Source organism: Thunnus maccoyii, chromosome 12 (genome assembly GCF_910596095.1).
Source record: "Thunnus maccoyii chromosome 12, fThuMac1.1, whole genome shotgun sequence".
Lineage (NCBI taxonomy): Eukaryota > Metazoa > Chordata > Actinopteri > Scombriformes > Scombridae > Thunnus > Thunnus maccoyii.
In genome coordinates this window covers 27,807,451-27,824,989 of record NC_056544.1, presented here as the reverse complement: position 1 = coordinate 27,824,989, position 17,539 = coordinate 27,807,451, and the positions used below count along the sequence as shown (strand labels likewise).

Here is a 17,539-nt window from a genome sequence, read left to right as displayed (position 1 = left end):
GCTCTGAGAGGATTTCATCAGAAATTATAAATCTTTTTTTTTTTTTTTGTCTTGCTTACAATGCTGCAAGCCACTTTTTCATTTTCAGAGATGAGCTTATTATATCATTTACTTTTTTTGTCTTTTTACTTTTGAGGATTTAACATCTGAGTCACTGTGTGGGAGCAGATTTTACTTCAGTGGGTTTCCTGGTTGTTCATTCTTGTTGTTTTTACATCTTATTTTCAATCTTTATTTTCATCAGATGTTTGGAGGTATTTTAGGCCTTTTTTGAGCTAGTTTTATTAGCTTATTAGCATTTGTAGAGTTTGTCAAATGAACAGTCAGTTTGTGCCAAAATGTTTTGTCCATTAAACAGAGTAAAAGCTAGAAATATTGTGAAATGCAAAAGTCATAGCAATAATCTTTTTTATTATTATTATTATTACTGATTCAGCAAGTAAATGTTGTGCCTCCTTTGTGATTATCAGTTTTTGTTTGCTGTTTTTTAATTATTTGGACAAATTGTTTTGGAAACTTTAATCTTTTTTTATGTTAAATTTGTCTCATTTTATTAACTGTCAGGGGCATTTTTGGCCATCAGTCTGTTCATCTGGTCCAGACTGAAATATCTCAACAACTATTAAATGGATGACACATTCATGTCGCCCCTCAGGATGAATTTTAATAACTTTAATGCTTTTCTGACTTTTCATCAGATTATAATTTTAATGTGTCCAATACTTTGAGTTTTGACCGAATACCTGCAAATTTAATGGACATTCCCATCAACATAAGCTGTACTTTGTGTTTATTGAAATTTAGCAAATGTTAGCATGCTAACACGCTAAACCAAGATGCTAAGCATGGTGAACATTACACCTGCTAAACGTCAGCATGTTAGCATTGCCTTGGGAGCATATTAGCATGCTAATGTTAGCATGCTAACACGCTAAACCCTGTTAAATTCTGAGCATGGTGAACATTACACCTGCTAAACGTCAGCATGTTAGCATTGTCTTGGGAGCATATTAGCATGCTAATGTTAGCATTTAGCTCAAAGCATGGCTGTGTCTAAGTACAGTCTCACAGAACTGCTGTCATGGCTGTAGACTCTCTGTAGATTCCTGCTGATATCTGCTCATTTCTGGCCCTGCTGCTTTTTGCAGAAAGTCCAATATGTGATGTGTTAAACTGTTCAAATGTTGAAGCAGTTCGGCACTGAAACGTCAGGAAAACATCCTGGAAATGTGACGTGTTAGTTCTGTTTTTTTTTTAATCATATGCGTATTTCTTCACCACTGCTCGATAGACTTGACAAGAAACCTGACCAGAAGACATGAATAAATTTGAATGAAACCATGAATTTTACATCAGGATTCTCCCGCAGGATTTTACAGCACACTGACTTCTTCTTCATGCTTTTTTTTTTGTTTCTTCATTGCCAAAACATCTAGATGTCACCATCCCACCTCTCTCTCTTGTCTTAAACCTCCACACTCTGTGACAGTTGAGTTTAGGTTCAATTAAAGAGCAATTTGTGCCCGTACTGTATCTCATCTCTTATGCCGTTTCCACTTCTCTCCCATCAGCGAGTGTCACGTTCGGCGGTGGCGGCGGCGGCTCTGGTGATTGCTCATCCGATGAAATGTGCCACTTTAATGCTGATTTAAAACTTGGGGAGTGTTTTTTTGTGTGTGTGTTAGCGATGAAGCAGCGGGATGCAATCAGCGTATCGAAAGTGACAAAGGAATGTGAAAGCGGCGGCTGCTTCTCGTGTGCACCTGTGAAAGCACAATTAGCACTTTAGTCTAGCACCTACGTTAAAGTGTGTGTGTTTGTGTGTGTTTGTGTTCGTCCTCCGCAGGTGTTCCAGTCAGCAGCAGAGTTTCAGCCAAAATCCAGCAACTCGTCAACACTCTGAAGAGACCCAAGCGACCACCGCTAAGAGAGTTCTTTGTCGATGACTTCGAGGAGCTTCTGGAGGGTAACAACTATCTGTTTCCATCAAGTGTTTTGCTTTTATTTCAGTCCTTCTGGTTCATATTCTGCTTCATACTTCATCATCGTTGTATGTAGTGATTGATTATCGATCATGTGGAGGTAGTTAAATGGTGACGGGGCCATCAGATCACACTTGTAGCTGGAAAATCCACCACATCCCTTCATTCACTACTGTCTGCTGTGACGAAGCTGCGTCTGACTGATGAATATTTCCTTTTGTTTCCAGCATCAGAAGCTGCACAGCCAGAAGTTAATTAATGATTTAAGCATGAATTGCAAATGTTAGAAAGACTCAAGCCTGGTGAATTGTGAAGTTAAAATGTATCAGCATAGTACTTTCATGATAAAAACATGGAGTATATGTTATATTGTTCATGCCTACTTTCATAAATGTTCATCTAAGACATAAAGACATAGTTACAGTAGAGGACAACACCAGTATAACACCAGTATAACACCAGTAAACAGTTGTCCTGACATTATTTGGTTAAAAATACTGTATTATTATCATGATATTGATTGTTTAGTGTTTAGATGGAATTATATTGCTCTTTAAATATGATCCTCACAGTAAAGTTGTACTTTTTGTAAATGGCTGCTAGAATTATTAATTAGCTTGGTAATGAAAATAGTATTTACATGATTAAAGCAAATATCGCATGTATACACTCGTTTACAACCAGATGTTGCTTTAAAATAAATCATATGTGCCTAAACAGTCTACATGTATGAAACTCTTCTCTTTCTCAAGCCGTAATAATCTAAATTTTAAATATCGTGACCTTTTTTTTTTTTTCTCCTGACCTCGTGCAGTCCAGCAGCCGGACCCCAACCAGCCCAAAGCCGAGGGGGCCCAGATGGTGGCCATGCGGGGCGAGCAGCTGGGCGTAGTGACCAACTGGCCCCCGTCTCTGGAGGCGGCCCTGCAGAGGTGGGGCACCATCTCCCCGAAGGCGCCTTGTCTCACCACCATGGACACCAACGGCAAGCCGCTCTACGTGCTCACCTACGGTAGGGAAGCTTTACTGGATCATAAGAGACTCTTTCAGCTGTAAAATCAATCGTCAAGTCTGCTTTTCATTTATTTCCTCTTTAGTTTTTTAAAGTTGTAACTCTCTAGTCCACTTTGTTTAAATGAAAACTCTCTGATTTTCATAACGGTAACCCCAAATCCCACATTTTTGGATTTGAGGTGCCACAGGTGCTGTGCAAATATTTAGATTTAGGGATGTGTATCCTTCAGTTTCAGCACATTTTTCAATCACTTAATTAGAGAAATGTAGATTTCCTGCAAAATACTTTCTCAAATATTAAATGTCCAAAAACAGTAAGTTGTACAACTAGCTAACTGAATAAACTAGCTTTTAAAATGTGGATCTGATCAAAGAATAAGAAAACAAGATAACAAATCTGATTGGTCAGGTGTTGGATGTCAACTTTTAAAACTTGATAGTTGTCTGTGTGCAAGGTGGAAAGTATGATGAAGATGAAGATTTTATGCTGAATATGAAAATGCTGAATCATGTTTTCCCCATTACACACATCTTATTATTTCAAGGTATGAGGCTGTTAAAGTGTGTGAAATTTAGGTGATCTGCCACCAAAATTCAACAGATTTTCTTTTTCTCCATTATTTGAGGGTCAGAGAGCAACAAAATATTGCTGTTGTAACAAAATGATTAATACTAAACCTGCTTTTGTAGAATATGACTAATTACATAATATTTTTTATTTTTTCTCTGAATTACATCCTAATTTTTTTTCAGTACATACGGTGGTTTTCCCAAGCCGATTAACTGAAGCACCAAACAATGTTTAACACCCGCTGTGTGAGCGCGATTCCACTAATGGCAGCCAGACCGAGCGCTAAGCACATTAGCAAAGTGTGAAAGAGACTCTTTCGAGAAAAAAAAAAAATGCTCCGCTACAGGAGGAGTGGAAGTTGTTGTTTTTTTTTTTTATCCCAAAGGCCCATATTTTCAGAATATGTTTATAAAATGAATTCTTCTCTCAGGAATGTCTCCTGAAAGACTTTGAGGACAGTCTCTCTGTGTAAGTACGTTTCATGCTGACATGACAACAGGATTCTGTTAGTTTATTTATGAAACTTTTGGAAACATTAACATGGAGAAGTTGAAGTTTGAAAGCATTTTTTTTGTCCTGAATGGTTTTGTCAGTGTTTTTATATGACAGCGCGTTCACACTGAACATGTTTGAAGAACTTTATTCGATCTTTGATCTGATCGCCAACAGTTCCTCATACTGAGAATGATGATTATAACAAAATAAAGCTCAGAGAAAGGTCTGTTGTAGAGAAGAGAAGAGTCCATATTCTCAGCTAAAGGAACTGAAATGATTTAAAGTTTCCCCTCCAGACATCTTAAAGTACTCTGTTTGAATAATAATTTGCATTTGATATGGGTTTTCCATAATAAAAGTACAATTATCTGGTTAAAATCTCCTCTTTCTCCCTTATTGTGAGTATGTAAATAATGTTCATTTTAAAAGTTTAACTGCTGGACACCAGATGTTTTATACTTCTGTGACGTCACAAATCACGCTCGCAGGTACACGTGTTAACCTGATGTTTAAATTAGCACAGAAGAAACTTTCCTCCTTCAGCAGATGAATGTGAAAACAGACTCTACATCTTTCTGCATATTTTTGGCTGGAGGGAGACTTTAAATATTTCAAAATCGTAAGTACAGATCTGGGCTGTGACGGTTATAGAAGACCGTAAGAACTGTGTGAGTAAAGGTGCGGACGTGATCCAGAGCTTACGTGAACCTGACATGCATGGCTGAATTTTTCCTCCTGATCTGAGGACAGTCCCAGACAGTCTGAAATAGACCAGAGGATAATTAGACCCGATCCAAAAGGAGGTTGAAACAGTGGAAACGTAGAGTGAATATCAACGTTGACAGTGGTGAAAAAACACCCATGTTTGTCTTTTATTATAATAATGATGATGCACCATCAAGCTCAGAGGATTAGTGTGAATCGGGAGTAACTTTTTACCCCCAACAGCATCAACGTTGGTCAAACAGGCGTGCAGTGTGTGTGTGTGTGTGTGTGTGTGTGTGTCTGAACAAACTGATTTGTGAGGAGTGAGCTCGCTCGCAGCTGATGATGAGGCGATATGAGTGCTCACCAGACTGTGAAATGTCTTCAGCCAGCACTCAGGAGTCCTCCACCAGAGAGACAACAACATGGTGAGACTGTGTGTGTGTGTGTGTGTGTGTGTGTGTGTGTGTGTGTGTGGTGTGCAGTGCTGAATCTAAATCTCAATCTCTCTCTCTCTCTCTTCTTCTGCCTTTATATTTCATGCCCGTGGTGTCCTCTCTTTGATGTCGACTGACAAGGACAAACTTGTTTTGTTTCTTCCTGCCGAGTCGTGTCCCCCCCCCCCCGCTCCCCCCCTCCCTCCAGGAGAACAGAGAGAATTCATGATATGGAATTCTCCCGATGTCCTTAAACTCAACCCTCCCCTACGCTGCACTGCGGATAACCCCCGCGTAATTGGCAGGAGAGAAATATATTTCTAATCATGAAAAAAAAAAACGAGCCAAAGAGTTTCACAGGGAGCTTTTGATCCTCGGGTAAACAGCTCAGATGATGTAATTTACCAACAGATCACGTCACCGATAAAGACAGAAAGACACTGTCCAGACTCGCACACTTCTCCTTTTTCTCTGTGTGGGTTTTTGATGTACTCTCTTACTTACATTATCTTTTTTGCACGTCTGTTTTTTTTGGTTTGGAGTGTTTTCTGTACAATACAAATCAGGTTTGAGCAATAAAAACACCACCTGCCATCAGCTTAACATCAGCTGTGAGTAGACGGCAGGTACCACAGCTGTTAAAATGCACACCTGTGACTTTTTCAAGACCAGTTTGATTTGCAAGTGGTTAAAATATGTAAGATTTTAACCACGTGTGCATTTAGCCACTTCAGCTGCAGCTTCTTGGCCTTATCCTCAGTGGTTTTATTAATAGTTAATAAAACCTAAACTTTGAAAGTTTTAATCTCTTCGTTGGTATTTTACTTGTATCTTGTTGTGTGTTAGTCTCCCAATTCACTTTCATTAGTTTGACTCAAAGTTTGAAGTTATCATGCTCAAGAAAATGTGCAAACACTCCAATTTATAATATGCTAAATATCTCATTTTGGAAAAAGACATCTGAAATATTGCTCCAGTACAGACGTGTGTAATCCTTTTGTCAAACAACGGCTCCGTATGTAACCTGCTGTCCCTCAGAAAGATCCAGTTTTGTCTCCGTTTTTGTTCTTTAGAGTCGTTTTGTGAAAGTAGCTGCTGCTCTCAAGTGGTGAATATTGAATGTCAGTATAAAAGTACTCCTTTCATTAATTAAACTACATGATTTTTTTTCTCCTCCTCCCTCCCTCTTGGTTTCAAAGGACAAAAGGCTGCTGGATGAGTCTTTCATGGGTAGATAATATAGCGTCATCCTAGAACAACAGACCCCTGTGCTGCACAGAGACAATCTGATTACATCTGGAGCTGCAGCTCTCTGATTGTCAGACATTTTTTTTTTTCCAACTTGAGGATCTGGTTTTCACCTCCAGATGGAAACTGAAATGCCCTTGAACAAGGTGTCCCGAATCTATCTCATCCTAAAATTTCCTCCGAGTCACTGCAGTAGATCCTACTCATACTGAATAAATAATTAATGCAATCTGTGGATGTGAGTCAGGAAAGGATATTGTGGGGTTTTTATTTGTTTTTTCCTGAAGTTTTAACACTGTTATACTCATCAGTGGGACAATTATTCATAACTGTCCTATTAACAGTGAGCCTTGATCTGCTTTCACATGATAGGCGTCAAATTGTTTTTCCATTTGTTTAAAGGCAAAGCAACGACAGAGATCCACAACAAGTAGATCAATGGTTCTCAACCTCGGGGTCAGGATCATAACAAGGGGTCACAAGCTTAATCTGAGGGGTCACAAGATGATTTTTCTTTTTTTTGTTTTACTTGCTTTGCAGATCTTTGCTTTTTATTGTAAAATACTGGCGAGTTTTACCTCTGCAGGCCTATAAAAACTATTCAAATGAAACAATGTCAGACGGGAGTTTTACTCATAGACGTGCAAACTGTGGTAGGAGGTTGCACAAAGATATTTCTTCACTTTAAAGGGTCATAAATCAAAAAAAAATGGGAAACAAAGTAAAGTACCACTTCAGAAAGTCCCCATGATGTGCCAATTTTAACTCATTTCAACTTTGACCCTGTTTGACCCCTGTGAAATAGAGCAGATCCAATCACATTACAGCCTTGTATGGCACAGAACAGGTTCTTCTTAATTCTCAGTTTCCTAAACTTTACAACACTAATCTGAAGGGATAATGTTTTATAGAGGCAGATACTGAGTCAGTTGAGGCTACGACATGACAATATAATTGGTTCGTTTTGCTGGCTTCGTGTTAGAAATGAGTCGATTCCTAATCAAATAATAGGAAGGAAGTAATAATAAAAAGTTTTTCAGACTTTTAAAACGATGATGCTCTGTTCTGACAGACCGTGGGTCGGACCAGATGCTCCGGATGCATCCACATTGCGTTGTTGCCTTACTCATCCTTCTGGCAGCAGGCTTTAATGAATCAGGCTGATGTCAGCAACACATGGCTGCGGATGGACTGTGGTGTGAACAAAACAACATACGAACAGTGTTGTTCCAAATTCAAATGTTTCCACCATCTGGAAAAATAGACACAAACACTTTAAAGTTATAATATGAAACTATTCTGCATCAAAATGTCTAAAAACGACCAGACTTATGTTATATATTTTGTCGAGTTGTGTGTTTACAGTATCCCAAATGTTTCCAACAACTTTTCAAACCCAGAGAAATCCGTAATTTTAATCAAGGTAACGGTCCGTTTCATGTGGTCGCCTGTCAATGGCGTCATAACCCCTCTACCAAAGAGTAAACACGTACAAGATTAGACGTTTACATTGTGGTTTAAGCCACATTTTTACGATAAACACTTCTCGAAAGAAATGTTGACGTGGCTTCATATCTTGCTGGATGCATAAATAAGCAACTGTTTGTTAACCATGTTTGCGATCTCAACTTTATAAAGCGATAACGTGCTGCAGTGTTGTTTTTGCATCGTGTCTGCTGCCCCCTAGTGGCCAAAGAAATCTAATATTAAAAGAAACAATATCACGTTTTCTGTAGTACATTTTATAAATCTAAGCAGAACATGTAAGCCATTTACTGCTCATTATGACTTTTTTCCAGTTGTCATGGCTATGATACTGTTGTGGAAAACACCACATGAAAGCCTGAAAGCAGTTGCTAGGCAGATTTGAAGCAGTTATTGTTATCATGGCTGACTATGATACTGTGGTGGAAAACACCACATGACATCCTTAATGAAGTCTAAATGCAGAAAGCTGTTTGCTCCCCTTTGAAGCCACAAACTGCTCTTTTTTTTGTGTCCCTTAATTCTGAATTAATTAAACGAAAACCGTTTTAGATGCACCTTTTTATAAACAGTAATCCTACCTCCAACCTACTGTTACTGATTCACTGTTTGCTCTGCCTTTGTTCGCAATTTACTTCCCTTTTTTTTCTGTCTTAACAGTCTATTTTTCCTCGCGGGATCCCAAAGATCTCTTTCTCTTCAAATCATTAGTTCTGACAAACATTAAAAAAAAAACAAAAAAAAAACTCATTTAGCGTGAAAAACAATGAGGGATTCACGCTGCATCGCTCATGCATAATATCTGCATCTGCCAGTCTAAATTAGGAAGGAAAGCAAAGGATGGAAATTGATTCTACTGTTATGACTTACGACGTTATTGAACAGAGGCGGCTCTGCTCGGCAGGGGAAATGAAACTGATCGGAAAGATTTGATAATAATAAGACTTGATATATGCAGGGAGGTATTTAAAGCAACAGCTCCTTTGACAAACTGTCTGTTAACGGCGTCCTTAAGCTTTTTTTCAGAAGAGGTAAAGGGTTGTTTCAATTTGCCTAAAGTTGCGTGAGCAGCGAGGTAATAACTAAACACATTTGTCAAGATACCGAACCCTTTGTCTCTGTAATTATAAACCGATGTGGCCTATGTGACTTCCTCTAATGTGCTGCGGTTGTGTCTCCGTGTGTGTGTGTGTACAGTATCACTGTACATGGATCCAATTACACCGCAGTCATGAGGCGCGTTCGGTTTGCTGCATGTTATAAAACCTGTGTCATCATCTCCCGAACCAGTGTTTTAACATTGAGTGTCATGTCAGTGCGGTAATTTCTTGCATATGGGGATTTGCGGCGTCATCTGGTCTGTTATATAATCATTTAAAAAAGATCCAAAGAAATTTGTTTTATCTATAAGACACTTAAAGGTTGCCTCATAACCAACTCTAGGTTTTTAATGGTTTAGCCTATAACCTGCCCTCTCTCTTTGTCATTGATTGGTTGATTGATTTCCTAATTGTTTGGCTTTGTTTGCAGGTAAACTGTGGTCCAGAAGTGTGAAGGTAGCCTACAACCTGCTGCACAAACTGGGAACCAAACAGGAACCGCTCGTCAGGCCTGGAGACCGGGTGAGTAAAACAAACAAAACAAAACAAAACATGATGACGCTGGTGGATGGAGATGGAGAGAACCACAGAGAGACGAGAATAAAAGATTAGCAGAAACTGGTGACAAGAGGTTTGGAGTGATATCCTAACTTCAGGCTCGAGAGATGGATTCGATTCGGACGGAAGTCACAGAAATTTGGACCTGGAGATGTGACCACTATGAGGCTTAACTCATAAGACAGTCAGGTGTTAGGGTTTGATCTTGTAAAACTTGATTGATCGATTGATTGAAGTAGCATTTTGTTTCAGTTCATGATTTAGGCGTTACATCGTGTTCATCTCAGCCAACTTCTGTTTTGGGTTGGAGGTATTTTTGTTCTGCCCTCAGTATTCAGTAGCGAGTGACGTATCTGTTCCAACAATGTAATTTTCAGCTGACATGGAAGCTGTCGTAGGCCTCGCTAGAAGCAGTTAACTCAAACATTTTTAAAGACGATCAAAGAAAGTCTCTTCCCTCAGACTCTTTTGGTACAGTTCATTTGGGCAGATCTGACTACAGCAGTCGTACTCCAGTGCAGAACCAAAACAACTGTACCGAAACCCTTTGAGGAAGTGGTCTTGGTCTTTTTGGTCAGAGGACCTTCTTCCAGCCGAGGCACATCTGACCAATGAGAGGAGTGAAAGTTCTCACCTGGCTTTTAGTGATGCATGAACCAACAAGTTTACCAACTCATCCACTGATTCAGACCAGAGAAAACGAACTATAGGTTTAAAAACGCTGTAACAACAAAACTGTGCAGCTGCATCCATGTTATTCGTGCTGTCGTACTTTTAAGGTCGTTCTTCTGTCATTATTTTTCATGGATGTAGCTACGTACCTAACTAGACTTCAGCACAACTTAATCCTGTCTACAACACTGTGATTGTTTACTCTCAATAATCCACAGATTAAATCTTTACAGTTATCACAGGGACTATTTCTCAGGTAAAAAGTGGTTCCAATGAGACACAGTTGTTACATTTTTCAGTTAAATGTAATTTTTCAATGTTTTCAGCACAACAAACAAATCTCAATACCCCTCCAGTATATCGGGGGTGGAGGCAGATATCACAGAAACCAAACTTTCTGTATGTCTAGATACCACAAGACATGAATGAGAGCATTGTTTTTTGTTGTTTTTTTTGTTTTTATTTTTTTTATTTTGGTAATTTGGGTTTTCTGACCCTTTAACAGGAGTCAGCGCCCTGCTAAGAAACGGCATAAACATCCTCTCTTTTTCCGCTCTTGTGTCTTTGATTTCATTTGGTATTAAACATCACAGACCAGCCTGGTTCGAGAAAAAAAAACAAAAAAAACATGAGCAGTTCTGACATAAACTCTCAGGACTTTTGGGTTTGGCCAACGTGGCCATTACTTCATACTTTAAAAATGGATGCATGTTGTCCTTCCTTCCTTTGCTGTCAGTGTAATCATCACATCACGCTCCACACGCCTCCGCACATGAACAGCGGATCATACTGAAGAAGGAAAAAAAAAAAAAAGGTTCAGTAATAGTCCCATATGTTTCTGCTCCCATTTGACACCCCCAGCGTCTCTGATCTCCACCTTCTTGTCCTTCTTTCATCTTTATTTTAAGCTTGATTTCCCGCTCTGCAGGAGACCAAATCAAGACTGGCACAGCGTCAATGTGTGTGTGTGTGTTTATATGTATCTCAGCCGGAAGGGTGTGTGTTTTAATTACAGTACAACTCCTCTTACTTCCCACTCAGTGTGAATTATAAACTGGTCTTTTTCACAGTTTTACTGGAGCTGTAGTAAGCTGCACACCGAGAAAAATTACAGTGTTGTTTTGTTGTTTTTTTTTTAGTTCGACAAACGAACGTGTCTCGCAGGATGACTGCGGAAATGAGTTTTGCTGAAAGACTGTTTAGAACACTGTGGAGCCTTAATTACACTGAGAAATGATACAGGATTTATTTTATGAAAATACACTAGAGTTTGTGTAATTCAACGTCTGTAAAGAGTCAAATACGGTCTGTCATAATGTATCATCATGACGAGATGAATCCCATCAAGGGCGCCAGTCTCACCTAGGTCACCAAAATGTCCAGAAATGTCCATGAGAGCGCCACGCAAAATATATGACAGTTTACAAAATATTATTATAGGAAATCATCAGGAAAAGTTGTGTGTACGTCATCGGCATCGGGCGATAATAGCTCTAAGATGAGATATTGCCATCGGCGAATTCTGCCGATTATGAGAGGCCGATATGTCGCCTGCTCCTCCGCCGCCTGACTCTGCTTCCCTCGACGGACTGTGTCACCCTGACGGTCCCGGTGCTTCCTCCGCAGGCTCCACTTCACTCAAGCTGCCCATCAGACCCGCTGCTTCTTCCCAATTTAACCTGAGTAACAAACCGGAGCTCGGTGCTCCAGTTGGATCCACATGGAGAGCCGAGGCTAACGTTAGCTTGGAGGCTAGCAGAGGCTAGCTGGCTGTGCTTCCCTCCGGTCATGCTGCGGCTAACGCTCCGCTAGCCTCTCAGCTAACGTTAGCCCCGGCTCTCCATGTGGATCCAACCAGAGCACCAATATAAAGATGGATGTAGTGAGGTGTGACATCACCTGTTGATTTTTATTGGAGCTGCTTTGAAGCCCAGAGTTGTTTACTGGGAGCACCGAGCGCTGCACACTTGGGCTAACGTTAACTACTTTAGCTAAATTGTGCTAACAGGGCAGGTATAGTAGTCAAGTAACATTAAACGTACAAAAATATTGCGTCAATAGTTCATCTCAGTGTGAGTCCTGCAGCCAGAGAGAGCAGCAGGTGAGCCAGCTGTCAATCACAGCTGTCAATCAACGCCCACACGGCAGACATCAAAGCTGCTATAAGGCTTCAAATCTTATTAACTGAGCAATAATTTCCAAAATGACCAGCAGCACACTTATTATAGGGCCTGAACCATAATGACTCATTGAAAAAAATGATTGTGGCACTTTAAGATACTTCCACTCTGGCTTCAGCCTCAAGCTGTGGTAGTTGCTGCTTGGATAGAAAAAATAGAATAGAATAGAAAAAACCCTGCAAAAAATCATAAAAATTGCTAGTATAAAATACACTAATGCTGCAGCACCCTCAGCACTCCTTCTTCTCACAGCTATGGTTTCTTTGCTGCAATAAACAACAAATTTGGGGGTCAAAGTGAAACACTTCCCTCATACACACAGAAACAAAGAGTAAGAAGAAACCTAAACGTCTCCAATGACAACCTGCACATGTCAACATTAGAGTTATTGTATGTGTTAAAGTATCATTACATCGCTGTCAGGTGCACTTATCATATAGCTTCAATCCCATGCCCCACACACACACACACACACACACACACACACACACACACACACACACTCAGACACACACATGCAGTCCAGTATATGGAAGCTATTAAACAGCACTTAAGCCGAGGTTCGCCGTTATCATTACAACATGCAACACGGAGCCCAGCTGGGTCCAACATGGCCAAGCAGGAGATAACGACTCAGATGTGACGTTATAGAAACATGTTGAGTCTGGCTGTTATGTTCATGTACTGTGTGCAAGATGACAGATAGAAACCTCGTCTTCACAGAAAAATCTGTTTCAGATTAGGTTTCATGGCGTAGATATGATCTTAAAACGAACCACCGAGCAGGGAAAAAAATCTGCAGTGAAACATACAGAACGAGTAAAAAACGACCAGAGAGCTGAATTAATGCAAAACAGATCATTATAATCTTTACAAACAGACTCTGTTCTCCATATTGACACGCTCAAGGTGAATATTTGCCATCAGACACTGATAGATATTCAAGTAACAGTTGATTTTGGGGTGTATTCTCATAGCTGCTGCAGGAAAAACTCCCTCGTTATAAATTACTTTTTGTTTTGCAATTTTCACATTTTTTTCACATTACTCCAGTGAATCCTGTCCAGACTTATGAGCTGCTTTGTGCTCTTGATACCGAATCCTGCATTTAAGGAAAAGACAGATAAAGAGTATGATCTAGACCTGCTCCATGTGAGAAGAGCCCTGAGATGACTACATAAATAAAATTGAATTGATGTATTGTTTAGCTGCACAAAGAAACTAATGTTTCATAAGTGGTAATTCAATTTTGCAATCACGTTTTCCTTCATTTATAATATAAATACCTTTTTATTTAATGTAGTTTATTGTGTAGAATTTGCTCTCTATACCTCCAGAGGTTTGTTTTCATATTTGCTTCTGTTATATAAGAGTTTTGGCAGTTTAATATAAACCTCAGTGTGCCAGTAAAACTGTTTGCACTGAAGTGAAATGAGCTGAAACGGAGAGAAGAGAGAAGAGAGAGAGATATAGAGATAGAGAGCGAGGGTGATAAACAGGAAGAGGGAGACTGGAGAGAAATGTTGAAGGGAGTTAAAACAGAGAATAGAAAATAATGGAAATGGAATTTTTGGAAAATTAGAAAAAGAAATCAGAATAAAAGGAGGTAAAAATATGTAAATAAACTTCTCTCTGATGGCGCCTTTCAGAACCAGAGTTGCATAAAATACCAAAGAATACAACAGGGATGGAAAAGAGGAAAAATAATTAAGAGTAAGTGAGTGAGAGACATTGACAGTGACTGAACGGTTTACAGAGAGAGAGAGAGAGAGAGATGTTGACCAGAAGCTCCTAAAAGATTCAGCTTTATTATTTCCCGTTAAGACCCATCAGCTGCTCGGATAAACCTCTGGCTCTCTGGCGACGGTCCATATCAGTGTCTTTCATCATCAAACACACACAAAACAAGCTGCAAGCACTCACTCCTTAGTTTTTTTTTTTCTTTTTTCTGACTCTTCTGCTACCTTTGCCTACTTGTTCTTTGTTGATGCATTTAAAATTTGTGTATTTAGGCAGAAATACAACTTGTCTGCCTTAAAAAAAAATGCTAACAACACCATAACTTTGCAGAATCCCTCAATGTCTCTCCCGTCTAATTCTTCTTCTTCTGTCTTCTCCTCCTTCTTCCTGCAGGTGGCGCTGGTCTTCCCGAACAACGACCCCGCTGCCTTCATGACGGCCTTCTACGGGTGCCTGCTGGCCGAGGTCGTCCCCGTACCGATAGAAGTACCGCTGACCAGGAAGGTAAGTGTTCACTACAGAGAATATCAATTCAATTCAATTCAAATAAGCTTTATTGGCATGACAGATCATGACAGTACAAAACCAAAGCAGTACAGAAAATTATAAACATTGACAGATGATTAATAATTATACAATAATATGTAAATATAAACAATAATATTAGATACAGTATGATAAAAGGCATTTTCACAGATGTAATCACAGAAACATTTACTACAGAGCTTATTTCTCTCAGTTTATGATAAGACTTCATATATTTTACTGCACATTGACTTTTCTCCCCACATAGACAGGACAGTTTCTTAAATTCAGGATATATATGATTTATTTTTTCAAAGAAATAAATATCAGTATCAGTATAACATATCGCTGTTAGAAGAGGTTATCTTTAATTAAGATTAGAATTGAAATGGCAGCTTTTTATTCGATAAACCTTCAAGAGGTCAAAATGTCACAAGGCAAAGACGTGTATATGAAACTTTTCTGTCCCCTTCATGCATCTATTGGAAGAAAAATATATCTGTCAGTATAATACAGTCAGTCAGAAGTCTCATTTTTATACATCTAAATACAAAAGTTGCATTGACAGAGAGATTAAGACAGAAAAAACCAGAAGATTTAAAAGAAAGGGAAAAATACCGTAGTCAGTAAAAAAAATAATAATAATAAAAGAGAAAGTGAACAGTGTTTGGATCTCATTCAGTCAGCTCCTCTCTGACACATTGTTAACAAAAAAGGCTGCACATTATAAACTTCACAAAGATTTGTTGCAGGTTTGTTTTCTTGGCTTGCCTCAGATTTGTATAATTTTCCACTAGTTTTCCTGCAATATTCGCCGCCAACTAAAGCAATGATGGACGTTTCTTTGGTTCTTTTGAGGCAACTCGAAGCACTTAGTTTAAGTTATGGCCAGAGAATTGACTCGGTTAAATAGCAGCAATGTCAACTAACTAATCTATCTAAAGCACCAACTTCAAATGTATGTTTTAGCAGCCAGAACATAACCACATATATGATTCAACCTCTGGTCTCTAGTGCCCAAGTAGTATGAGATGTCACACGTCCTGAATTGGAAGAAATTTGTTAGTTTTTAGGGTTTTTTTAGCACGTAGTTGATCAAACAGTGAAGTTCAGATGATGGATAGAAGGAGAAGAAGAGAGAGAATGATGAAGAACATCTCTTGTTTCAGTTCTTGGAGTGTTTCTTGGACCTCAGGCAGTCATAGAGGTCTTTGTTGCTTGTTTTTTCTCACGTTAAGCAGCATTAATTCACACCAGTCAATGGGTCTTAATTCTTCACCGGGGGATTGTATTGAAAACATGAGTCATCACAAAGTTGTCATGGTGAAGCACAGAGGACAACTGAACTCCGCTGAGGTGTAATCAGAGCCAAATGTCTCTGAAGAAACATCTCTGTTGATGTTGTCGTAGGTTTGTTTGAGTCATAGTTTGGATTGGCTGCCGACGAGCGCTGCGGCGTCCTCCGGGAAGAATCAGGAGGGAAAATGTGTGTGTTAGATGTGTGTGTTTGACAGTTTCAAGCCAAAGAAAACGGTTTCTTTATAGATTTCAACTTTTTACTGATGAAAAGGAAAGAAAAAGAGAACTTTAAACTGTAATAAAAATATTGTGCATCACTTTTTCATATGTGACACAGAATAACAACTCATTGAACCGCACTAATATACCTCTCCAACATTTATTAGCTGAAATAAAAATGAGAAAAACTGCTGCACGGTCTCACTTACTGCTGGAATATTTACTGTTTCGTAAACTAACAACAGACCGAAATGTTTTAAACTAATAAATATACTAAATAAGACAGTTTTTTAAGTGTTTTTCTTTTTCAAGTTGTGCTTTCCTCCAATGCACCTGTTGCATATTCAGTTTATTAGCTGCCGTTGCTACAGCGACATCTGATCAGCATCAGTATCACAATTTTTATAATATGTCCTCCATGAGATGCTGTCAAACACGATGCATCCTGGATTCATTCATTGAAATAATGTTGACACAAACGTACTATGTATCTAGAACATGAATAGATGTTGACGTGTGTTTTAACCTGCAAATCTCCAAAACAAGCTTACTGAGCTCTGCTGCTATCAGCTGCTCCAATAATACATTTCATCTTTGGAAAACATCATTTTAATGGATCTCCTGCAAATAAGAAAATGTCATCTTTATAGTTTCATATGTTTATATATTACGTATCATGGATTGTGAGTTTGATTTATAATGCTAAACTAGCAAGTGAAGCTGTCTGGGGTTTAATGACTATACAGCACTTTCACATCCAGACTGTCAAAGTCAAAAACAGCGTGTTAAAGGGGAGATGTCAAGGTTTTTGTGATGTTTTGTTCTATCAGATCTCGACGTTAAACATGGTCAAAGTTACAAACACTTCAGGTGGACATATTTAAAAATTCTCCCTGAAAGTCAAAAGCCAGGAAAGTTACCTCTACGTCCTCCTCGAACTGACTTTAGTTTGTTGGTGTAGCCTCCAGAACCGACGGGAAGTCTGTGAAAGGGCAGCTTCCGGGAACTAACCAATCAGAGCAGAGCAGGCTCATCAGGAGGCGGGGCCTTAAAGAGACAGGAGCTAAAACGGCCTGTTTCAGACAGAGGCTGAACTGAGGGGCTGCATAAAGAGCCAGTATAAGATAAATAATTAGTTTTTAACTGTAAATCATGCAAAAATAATCCAGTAGATCCCCAGAATAAAAAAAATAGACCTGGGAAAGTGCATAATTCGTCCCCTTTAATGTTTTTTTTTCCCTCCCACACAGCTGGTTTGCTAAACACATACACATTTTTCTTGTCCTGGTGCCCCAAAAATCTTGGATAC

General features: G+C 39.1%; 1 protein-coding gene across 12 annotated transcripts in view; it reads left to right on the top strand.

The window, feature by feature from the left end:
- Positions 1-17,539, top strand: part of LOC121908141 (disco-interacting protein 2 homolog C) — a 239,593-nt gene that overhangs the window by 173,226 nt on the left and 48,828 nt on the right. For all 12 annotated transcript variants that reach the window (XM_042427899.1, XM_042427898.1, XM_042427904.1 and 9 more), the window contains exons 7-10: positions 1,847-1,966; positions 2,797-2,994; positions 9,468-9,559; positions 14,581-14,691. In XM_042427899.1, the coding sequence (XP_042283833.1) occupies positions 1,847-1,966; positions 2,797-2,994; positions 9,468-9,559; positions 14,581-14,691 (521 nt within the window). The remainder of the gene's footprint in view (positions 1-1,846; positions 1,967-2,796; positions 2,995-9,467; positions 9,560-14,580; positions 14,692-17,539) is intronic.